The 11780-nt window shown below is 37.3% G+C and overlaps 1 protein-coding gene across 1 annotated transcript; it reads left to right on the top strand.

Moving 5' to 3' along the window:
• The first annotated feature begins 6075 nt into the window (after positions 1–6075).
• Positions 6076–9145, top strand: LOC112506518 (probable serine/threonine-protein kinase PBL25). Its single transcript, XM_025110635.1, has 5 exons — positions 6076–6205; positions 6668–6834; positions 6985–7174; positions 7430–7809; positions 8060–9145. Exons 1-5 carry the CDS (start codon positions 6076–6078, stop codon positions 9143–9145), a joined length of 1953 nt encoding a protein of 650 aa, XP_024966403.1.
• Positions 9146–11780: the final 2635 nt, after the last annotated feature.

Genomic DNA, 11780 nt, shown 5'->3' with positions numbered 1-11780 from the left:
GACACCACATAGAGATATGGGTGGAAAGCTATAAGATAGTGAAATGGTGAAGTCCGAGAGGAATGCCTTCAAAATAGATGGTGGAACTTAGTTTCGAAACACTGCTTGCTGTAGCATTCCTATAGCATTGGCTGCTGGAATTTGBGTTTRGGTCTCACCTTAAGTCTTACACCCTTGCTTCTTTTATATATTCTGTATTCTGTTTTGGATCACCTTAAAATCAAAGAAAAGTCTTCAAAATCGCCAWCTGAAATCATCTCTTTCATTGGACTCTAATCTAACTTTGGCTACAATCCCTGTGGACGATAATCCGGTACTTSTACCACTTTATTACTTCGAAAGATGACATTGGGCCATATTGTATACTTGCTTTTGGCCCAATTTCATTAAGTCTAAAGGTGTGAAATATAACCGACCAATATTCAGCAAGGCTTAGAGGGTTATTGATGTTTCTTTTGTGCTTGAAGAGGGCACTAGTCGTATTGACTGCAACATGGTATCAGAATTTTCTTGTGTTATATGCTTTCACAGCATAATTATGTGTGTTCATGATGGTTTAAGTCACATGTTATGCTTTTGTAAGAAATCTTTATATCATGCTTTTGATTTTTTCTTCTCTTATCGTTTCCTCATGAAATTGAGTTATTGCTATAACTAAATCTCTAAGTATGATTGTGCATTTGATTGTTTTTATCCTGGCAATTATCCCCCAATGATCGTGAGTCAAGGACCGATGATCGACTAAGCATATTCAAGGTTCTATCTCGTCCACTATTCACGAAGGGTGGGATATACACAATCTACATGGAGACGATCATATATATATGTCTTCTATTCAATTGTATAGAAGTTCAACCTTTCCAGTCGATCATTAATGAAGATATTCGACAAAACATAACCGAATATTGATGATGTTACATTTGATAGAATCTGAGTGGAAAGGTTTGTTGGTTGGTCCTCGTACCACATGAGTAATATATACTAACTAGAATTGTTATATGGTATGCAATGACATACATTATATGTTTTTTACGTGTAGCTTTCTTTTATAGGTCATATTCGAGTTAAACGACTCAATTGAGCAATTGAAATCCCTAGCATGGGGACTAGGATGTTATGCCACCGACATCAAGGATACTTCATGAATGCAAAAAGTTTCATATGGTAATCCATGGATCTGGTCAGATTTACCCATAATAATGGTATTTATATTAGGAAGGCCTGCTATGACGAGTGTGAGTCTGACTTCTATGGAATGTTAGATGATGTTATAGAGGTGGAATATTATAGGCAGTGCGACAGGCAGTTGTGCTGTTCAAATGCACTTGGTTTGATATTGCCTCAGGGGTTAGAATAAACACAATTTGGTAAATATCAAATATAAGTCTAGACTCAGATCTGACAACCCGTTCGTCCTAGCATCACAGGTAGAACAAGTCTACTATAATTCATATCCTTCAAAGAGGCTCGTGGCATATACGAACTGTCATACGTGATTAACAATGTTGAAGGTAATGATAATGTGGATGGTGAATAATTTTTTCAAATCAACGAAAGGGTAACTCATATGACATTCACATAGGGGAACGAGCTCAATTCAGTTACTTGATAATATTAAATTGAATGATGATAGCATGATGGACCGGGAAATGAAGATAGCGAGAATGAACCAGAATTTAAAGACATAGATGATGATTCAAATGACGAAGATGAACCAATATTATGTGATCATTCTTCTGATGAGTAGCTTGTCTTTTGTATGTTTATTTCATAATTGTATAATTGTGATTGTTATTATCTTTATTTGGATAGAACTTAATGTTCATTTTTCTAGGAGATGTCACGCAGAGAGCATGCTAGAGGCCGTCAGGGTAGTAGAGGTAGCCCCATGTCTGGTAGGGGCATAAACTCTACTGGCAGGCATGGATACTCGTACGCTGATGACATGGAGGAGTTTATGGATGGTACCATCCCGACCATCGGCCTCGAGGATCTCGATGAGCAGGATATGGAGATGGAGGCCCCACCTTCGACTAGTTTGGGGTCGAGGAGAGGCCCCAACCTTTCGATGCTAACACCCAATCATCTGAGCCAACGACCACGTCTGGATTGTTGGGCAAGGGATAAATAGATGTGGTATAAGGCTTCGTATTACATAATAAAATGATATGAATTCCTTTTATATTGTATATAATTTTTAATTGTGTAGGTTTGAAGATGACCATGTTTTTCGGGAGATGACATATATATTTAGGTCTTCCTTTGGTGATTTATGGCATCGTTGGAAGGAAGTTCCTCCGGAAGCCCGTGACTTTATGTTCCAGCGCTTTCAGGTTGGCATACCCTTTCAATGTAATTATACATATCATATTATTGTTTTTACCTAGATACAAATTTTGTATGTGTAGGGTAAGTTCCAGTGGGAACCAAAGCTGGATCACGTGGTCCTTGATTTATAGAACATAACCATGCATAATAGGTACTCATATTGGATGATGGTTGTATGATTCAGCTATAGCGCAGGCCTATCTCGATGATTGGCGGAGGCAATGGAAATGTGAGGACTTCTCATGCATTAGATTACACCACCCTTCCTGGATACTAGAAAGTTTTGGGTCTAGATGATTGACCAAGTATTTATCTTTATTATAAGCTTTTTGCATTGCCATGTCTTATGTACCAACTTATGTGTTATATTTTTAACAGGTGTGGGATACCGAGAGTTATAAAAGGAAATTCATGATCAATAAGTCCAATCGGAACATCGAGTTTGAGGATGAGTCGTCTACGCACAAAGGAGGATTAATCAGTACCACACAGCATCGACACAAGATAGTGAATATACAACTTTTTTAAATATGTTATTAGTTCTCTATGTTTACTAACAACTTACTTAATTGTATAATGTAGGCACAAGTATTAGGTCGTGAGCCAACTACTACTGAGGTGTTTGAGCGTACCACTATATAAACTGGAAGTTCGCTCTGGGTTCGTCCGTCACGCCTACTGATCCTCCTCAGTTCAATTACCTCAAAGCAGCTAGGTTTTATGTAAGCTTTTAAAAACCATTATTTTGTTTTATACATATGTTTAGTAGGTTTAAAGTAATATATTTTAATAAACATAATGATGCTATTAGTTTGAGTTGTTATTGTTGGGCAGAAGTTGGGCTAAATAGATATGTTGGTTGAGAATAGGACTACCATTGGTAATTAAAATGTTTTAATTGTTAAAAACAGACATTGGATACGTTTGATTTACAAATGTATGTTGCTAAAATGTCTACATATATAAGTTGTCTACGTATATAAGCTAACCCGTTTTTGTCTTGGTAAACCATAACAGCGATTTTAATCGCTTAGGGGTGAGTTATAGTCTAGTGTGAGCCCGACACCCTTCCACCTGATGAGGCATCTTTTTGGGAGCAAAGTGTCAGACATTAGATTATATGAATTTGGTATTTAAGGGGGTTTGAATGTAGGGGTTGTTCTTATTTTACCAGAGGGTTTTGAATTAGCCCCTTCTGATCGTATTTCCCGCAAGATAAAAGAAAAGATAGGCAATCTGTCTTTTCAGATCTATCGCCCCAATCAAAAAAACATTCTTGTCATAGGCCCGACCTTAAAGTCGAACTCAAAAAATTGAATTTTAGAGTTCGAAGAGTTTTTAAATCATCTAACTGTGTAAAAGATTCTAGACGTACTTAAAAGCCGAGTACTCTACGATTGAGTTAGCAACCCAAATAGAAAAACATGAAAAACTATTGTTCAACTCTTTGACAACATGAAAAACCAAAAGCTTCGCTTTGGGACGGTTGTGGGCGAGGAGGGATTCGAACCATCTTCGAAGTTGCAATCGGATCTATTCATTGTATGAATTGATTATTTTATTTGTTGGACAATTTTGGTTCTTTATTTTATGGGCATGTTTTGTATAAAAAATACAAGAAATATGTAATTTTTTTTTTAAATCATTAAAAATCAGCGACGGATTAGTGAAGGAAAATCCGTTGCAAAAAGTTTCTAGTGTCTGCTAATCTGTCGCTAAAGTCTCATTAATCCATCGCTAAATGATTATGTTGTAATTCGTCGGTAAAAGGTTCTGTCGCTATGCATCGCTAAATGGTTTTGTCGCTAATAGATTTTCCTCGCTAATCTATCGCTGATAACCGTCCGTCACTAAGTTACTAAATTATTCTCGTCGTTGATTCATCACTAATGTCCGTCACTGATAGTATTAGCCACCATCTTTGATCCATGAACTATCACGATGAATCCTACCTTTAGCGACGGAGTTTTTGGTCGCTGATAGTCCTCGGTTTTGTAGTGAATTGACTAAATGCATTTAACGAGCAAAGCTTATTAATCAATCACAAAACACGCCATAAAAAATAGATAGACCATCAAATAACAATAACCGTGAAACAGTAGTATGATACCAATTATAGAAACTAAAGCATATGAACATAGCCTACATAAGTTACACAAATAATATAAGCAAATGACAATAGCCAATAGAAACAAAAGCAGTCAAACAAATATCTGAAACAAATAGAAGTAAAAGTAGAAAAATATGCCGATAAAAGCATATAATAAATGGTTAAAATTAAAAGTTGTTAATATGTTGAAATATTGAAGCACAAAGCTATGAAGTAGTCAAGTTGATAAACATAGCAATAACTAATAGTACGAAAAAGGACTTAGAAAAACAAAGAGAAATGATAGAAAACAAATGATTATGAAACTTGGTCTATCTACTTCGTTAACACATATATGAGTCGTTTTCTACTAGATTATTTTCGGGCTCTAATCGTACACAAAAAAATTTGGATCTATTTTTATGAACTAAGTTTTATGAATTAATACTATACATAAGAAGTCGCACATATAGGGTTGGTTCACGTGAGACCAACTTGTTGTCGTGAGACCCGTGAGACCACTTTTTTACACTTGAAACTTCACAACTAAACATCGTGAAGGTAAAAAAAAAGTTAAACTTTCACAACAAAACACTGTGAAGGTTAATCTCACAGCATTTTGCTGGGAAGTTTCAAGTGTAAAAAAATGGTCTCACGGTCTCATGAAAACAATGTGCTCTCACGTGATCCTAAATCCATATACACATATATACAGTGGTGTGAGGCAAGTGCCCGACCCGCCCTAGGCATTTCTTTATCATACTAATCTAGTTAGGCCGAAGAATAAGATAAAAGGAGTAGCAACAGAAATTCGGATGTAAGAAAGGACCAAAATATCTAGTTTATCTTATTACGGGATGTCTAAGGGGTTCGAGTCTCACCAAGTTCATAACACGAGTGTTTTTGTGAAGATTAAGACGTTGATCGCCTTTTCTCAGACGATAAATAAGAGAAAAATAGAACCAATTACGTCTCTTGTCGAGCCAGAACGATGAAATCAATCAAGAAATGTGAGAGTTAACACGACTTACGTACAATGTATATACTTAGAAATCAAAATAACGTCCATCGATAATCGATGCTACGCGGGACTACAAGTTTTGTTCAGTAATTTTATATCTGATTACTAAGAAAAAGGAAAGATAGCTATGAGAATATAATGTCCACACAATCTCCAGAAATTTCTCCATCCAAAAAGCTTTCTGGAAGCCATAGCACTCTTTTGTCCTCTCCTAATTAATGTTTCATTTTCATAGACTCTTATACGTTTTCGTGCATTTGGGGTCCTTCAAGTCCCTCTGTTCAGAGCCTGGAGGACCCTCTTCATCCTCTTTTCTTCCATCCCCTCCGTTTACAGGAATTAAATACGTAGATTTTTATACATTTTATAGTTATATATTTATATATATCTTCAGTCTGTCTATATGCTTCCTGTGAATCAAATCATGGATCAATGGAGTTTTACAGGAGTGGAGAAGATGGTGATATTGTTTTTGGTTTGATTGAAGAACACCCAGAAAATACTTAGCAACAAGAACATCCAAAAAAACCCTAATTTTCATTTTCTTTTTGGCTCTGCGAGATCGTTTGTTCTTCGTGTGTTTTTCTTTTTCTTTTTTTTAAAATTTTATTTGACATATAATTTTGAAGCATAAAGAATGAATTGTTTGCCATGCCTTAGAGGAAAAAGTTCTTCTGAGGAAAAGAAATCAGAAAAGAAGGAAGATGAAGAGTTGCCTGTGGCACAACCTAAAGAAGATCCCCTTTCTAAACAACCTTCTTCTGGTATGTATGCATGTATGTATGTATGTATGCATGTATGCATGTATGTATGTATGTATGTATGTATGTATGTATGTATGTATGTATGTATGTATGTATGTATGTATGTATGTATGTATGTATGTATGTATGTATGTATGNTGTATGTATGTATGTATGTATGTATGTATGTATGTATGTATGTATGTATGTATGTATGTATGTATGTATGTATGTATGTATGTATGTATGTATGCTTCATAGTGTGGATAATTAATCTGTATTGCCGATGAAGGGTGAAAAGGATCCTCATTTCTTGATGCATTTTGTAAGAGAAAATGAAAGATGATGAAAAGTTTCCAGGTGACTGAACAAATTGTATTTGATTCTCTTTGGTTGCAGTTAAAAATGTAGACGAAAAGAAACAAGGCGGTGGTGGTGGTGGAGGTGGTGGTGACGGTGGTGTACCTGTTGCTGCGGTTGCTGTTGATGTCGATGACGATGACGACGATGATGATAGTTTCGCGAATGAAGGTTCAGCACGTAGATTTACTTTCCGAGAGTTGGCCTCTGCCACCAATAATTTCAAGCGAGAATGTCTTCTAGGCGAAAGCGGATTTGGAAAAGTTTACAAGGGAACTTTGGCTGATGGCAAGGTGAGCAATACACTCATTTTACTGCTTCTCTGCCGCGAATCCATTAACGAAAACAGATTGTATCTAGGAAATCGCGGTTCTTCAACCGCGAAAGGATTTGTGTATATGATCATAACTTGATATAATTTTAATGTGCATCCATGAATTTAGGTTGTGGCTGTGAAGCAACTTGACAGACGTAACACAAAAGCAAGAAAGGAATTCGTAGTCGAAGTTATGAAGTTGAGTAACCTTCGCCATCCGAATCTTGTGGAACTTATCGGATATTGCGCTGAAGGAGATCAAAGAGTCTTGGTTTACGATTACATGCCAAAGGGTTCGCTTAAAGATCATGTCCTAGGTATTTTTCTCTTTGGCCGTGCTAATTATAAGTCAACGACTCTAACTATACGCTCTACAACAAAATTGGCTTTATAGGACGTTTAAAACATCTAAGCTATCTATCTAAAAGTGTTATGACGCTTTTTCTAAGAGCGTCCAAAAAACTTGTTGAAACAGCTAAAAGCGTTCTATACGTGTTGTAACATTTTTAGATATAACGTTTTTTTGGTGTTAATCTATAAGATCTTAATGGTTTTGTTAACTTGAATGACAGAACTTCCCCAAGGCAAAAAACCAATAGATTGGATCGCAAGGATGAAAGCTATCTCAGGAGCTGCACAAGCTATGCAGTATTTGCATGAGAAGGTTAATCCACCGGTTTTGTGCCGCAACGTGAAGTCCACAAATGTTTTGTTCGATGAGAACTTTGAACCGAGGATCACAGATTACGGGCTCGTGAATCTAGAAAGTTCATCCGATTTGCGGCAAAGGGTGGTCGGTACAGTTGGTTGTGCTCCAGAATTTGAACGTACGGGTGAGCTAACCCGTAAAGCCGATGTCTATAGCTTCGGAGTAATTCTATTGGAGCTTATCACTGGGAGAAAAGCATTGGACACCTCTCTTCCTGCAAATGAGCAAAATCTTGTGGCTTGGGTAATCTTTCTAATTCTGCCTTTCTTAGGGTTTTACAACGCCAAAAATGTTCTATAAACTTGTTACAACACCTTTAGATAACGCGTTTTATTGTTTGGTCCTATAAACATAAGTCTTATGAAGCAGTTTATTAGGACGCTTAGACATTTTTGGTATCTTATAAATCCAATTTTACAGTAGCGAGGGCTTCCTTTTGCGGAAATTAAAGGGTTTTTTTTCCATATGAACTTTGTTACTTGAACTGAAACAGGCACAACCATATTTTAAAGATCCAAAGAGATTTCAAGAGTTGGCTGATCCTATGTTCAAAGGAATAATTCCAGAAAAGAAGTTGAACCAAGCGGTCGGAGTGGCGGCGATGTGTCTGCAAGAGGAGTCGAGCGTTCGTCCCTTGATCTCTGACATCGTAGGAGCTCTTAGCTTCCTCACATTAGTTCCACCGGAAGGGTTTCCGTCAACACCAGTAGCCGATAAGGATGCTCTAGCCAAGAAAGAAGACTTATCGTCGTCGGATTCTGACTCATCGTCAGATTCAGAAACTGAGCACGTGTCATGGGCAGAGCTACTACCCCCTCCCAGGCCAGAGCCCGTGCCAGAGCCATCTGAGCCTGAGCCTGAGTCGGAGCCGGAGCCTGAGTGGGAACAGGAGCCTGAATGGGAACAGGAGGAGCATGACTGGGAGTCGGAGCCGGAGCCAGAGCCAGAGACAGATCCAGAGCTGGAGCCAGAGCCAGAGACAGATCCAGAGCTGGAGCCGTTGCCGGAGCCATTGCCGCAGTTAGAGCTAAATTTGGAATCAGATTCAGATTCGGATTCAGATTCGGATACAGAGCCAGAGCCCGAACCAGAGCCCGAGCCAAAGCCGGAGCCAGTGCTAGAGGCGGAAGCAACATCTAGTCATATAGATCAAACTACTTTGGATGATGGTTCTGACAGTTCATCAGGAAGTGTCTATGCGGAAGATGATTATAGCGAGGAGGAATTCTCAGATGAAGACAAGAAGAACACATCAATCATGATGAACCCTAGATCAAAATCAAGAATGAGAAGCAAGAAGAAAGTCATGTTCAAAACAGAAGGAACCGACTCGATAAAGCCAAGCACGAAAAGGGTAGATTCTAGTTTCAGCAAGAAAAGCTATAAAAAACCTAAAGATGATCAAAACTCAGTAAAGCAAAAGCGGAGCATGCGTAAATCTGATTCGAAGGGTGACGACTACGGCAGCGACATAGAATTGACAGACGAAAGTGGCGACGAGTTCGAAACTCAAAGGTTTAAAAGTACAATTTCGAGGTTTACTTCAAGAAGTTACAGTACTGAATTCCAAGATGACTGATGAGAGGGTCCATGGTTCAAGTTCAGAGGGCTAAGAGTAGAAGAATAATGTTTGAACACGTATACGTATTGTATTATTGGTTTTCATTGCTAATGAAAATGGAAGCAGAATTAAAACGAAGAGAGTTCAAAATTCTTCCATCTTTCACTCGTGTTTTGTCTTCTCAAGTTTGTACTATAAACAGTGAAAATAGACCCATTTTTTGCGTAATATTAACTTGTTCGATGATCACTTCATAAAAACTGGCATGTAATCCATCAGATAATGAAACAGTAAACGTTTGGGATACCATGGATGGTGGTTTGAATTCATCACACGTGAAACTTTATGGCCAGCTCCTAGATTTGAAAACCCAAGGAAGATAAGATTTCCATTACGTCCCATAAAGCTTAACCACCCAAGTGGATGAATGGAAGAAAACTTACCGTACGTTTGAATGTACACGATTAATTTGGGATGTCGTGTGAAGTCAAGTTTTTCAAATTAGAAAGACCTTGAACTTGGCTTGGAACTTGTCCATGATGTCGTCTACGTACGTATTGCTAACAACGTGATTTGTGGAGAGTTCCGTTGTCAGACATCAAAACGGGTATTCTAAGTGAAGACCGACGTTAAAAGTGACTTATTAAAACCTATCGTCAAGACCATTAGAACTCAATACCATCCATTTAGAAATAGAAACAATCAAGACAAAATAACATCTTGGATTACCTACGAAGTTTAGAAAAAAAATCAATTAAAGAAATACATTATTAGAAAATACAGTATCACCAGCCAAAATTAACCGACGAAAAAAAATCAATGATCACCGACGGATCACCTGTTAATACACGACCACTTAAAATTTTCCGATAGAAGTTTAATCCGTCTGTAATCCTTTGATGATTTTAACATTTACCAACGGATCACTAACAAATAAGAGTTTAAACTCTAGGTGCAATTAGCTTTATCGAGTGAGAAAAACACCAATTCAAAGTTATAAGCTCGTAAGCTCGGTTTAAATGACCTTGATTGCAAGATTTCAAGAACCCGTGTCGAAAACCTTATTGGTATCATATAGGTTCAATCTTTATCAAAATCTCTAGACAATTATGTATTTAGGTTTTTGACTAACAAGCATTCACATGAGCATCAAGTAATTGGCCAAATCGATCAACATTCAAGTAAAATTAATCATTAAACATGGAAATCCAACAAATAAACTTGTCCTTATTAATTAGAATGGAATCTAAAAGTAAATGCATCAAAACCAAAAGATTGACTGTTGTTGCAATGAGTGAAATTAGCCAGACATGGCTAAACTAGGGTTTACAAATCAAAATCAAAGAGAAATTACCAAAAATGAGCAGAGATTGATGCTTGATGCTTCCAATCGCTCCTTTCGTGTCTCTCAAATGATCTCTTGTCGAACCTCGATTCAAATGAAGGTTCCAAGCTTATTTTATACCAAGAGAATGGCAAACTTGCTCAAGATTCGAAAATTGGAGAAATTGGTCCCTGCAGTAAATTATGCGACCCTTACATGTCGGGGTAGCATTTTGTGTATCGTAAGTCTAGATACTATATGCGACCCTTGTGTGCAACCTTGGTATGGCATGGCAGGGTAGCATGTCAAGGTAGCATTTAGTATACCATAAGTCCATTATCAATTATGTAATCCTTGCATGATAGGGTAGCATTATGTCTTTCTTTGACCATTTGTTCCATACAACCCCCTTTACACGCCAACCATTGTTTCTCGCATTTTCTCACTCGTTTCTTGCCCTGATTAACATAGGATTCAGATTAGGCTTATAAAACATAATTCAAGCCTATTAAGACATAAAAGTAGGGATTCTGAGCTTATAAACACATATTAAAACATGAAAATTCGATGTTGTCACCGACCTGTGCTCACCTAAACGATTTTATGTGTTTATGTTAGACTCGTGACACTGGTTCAGATGAGTGATGAGGATGACGTTTCTAGAGGCATGATTACATAGCTACAAGGAGACGATAGTTAGATTCCCCCCTCTACCTCTAGGATCTAGCTAGATATTGTGTGTATGTATATTGTTTTTTGATCGAATAACGTTTTAGAAAATTGAGCTTGTTCGTATAAAAAGTATTATTTACATGATATGTGTATTCGTACAGGAAAATATGAGTGAATTTAATTGTTATTATTATTTAAATCAAATTTTACCTATGGATATTCTGTCAGTAATAGAGGTCCTCGGAAATCTGTTGGTAATGGAGGTCCCTGGAAATCCATTGGTAAAGGTAGTTGTCGGTGATCCATTAGTAGTACCTGCCATGCCATCAGTTATCCATTGGTAAAAAATATCTTCAGTGATCCATCGATGAAGTTGGCCATCAGTGATCCTCCTTCGATGATGGCTTTACCCACCATATTCTTTCCAACAAACTTTCACCGACAAATCCTACTTTCCCTGATGGATTTTTCCGTCGGTGAAGTCATTCTGTTTTGTAGTGATAAAATTATATAAAATATATGATTAACGGAAATCCGTTGGTAATTTATGCACATTTTTTATGGTTTTCATCAAAAGAAATAAATCTACAATAAAATGAAATTACTTCGATAATCCGTCGGTAAGCTAGATAATCCACGGATGGATTAGCGATACAA

This window comes from Cynara cardunculus, assembly GCF_001531365.2.
Source record: "Cynara cardunculus var. scolymus isolate 2C chromosome LG 1, CcrdV1, whole genome shotgun sequence".
NCBI lineage: Eukaryota > Viridiplantae > Streptophyta > Magnoliopsida > Asterales > Asteraceae > Cynara > Cynara cardunculus.
The sequence above is the reverse complement of the archived record's forward strand: the minus strand, read 5'-3'. Positions and strand labels throughout refer to the sequence as shown.

Coding starts and splice junctions, on each gene's coding strand:
- LOC112506518 (XM_025110635.1), top strand. CDS start 6,076: ATGAATTGTTTGCCATGCCTTAGAGGAAAAAGTTCTTCTGAGGAAAAG. Junction 6,206..6,667: donor TAAACAACCTTCTTCTGGTA/TGTATGCATGTA, acceptor CGGTTGCTGTTG/ATGTCGATGACGATGACGAC. Junction 7,175..7,429: donor GCTTAAAGATCATGTCCTAG/GTATTTTTCTCT, acceptor CTTGAATGACAG/AACTTCCCCAAGGCAAAAAA.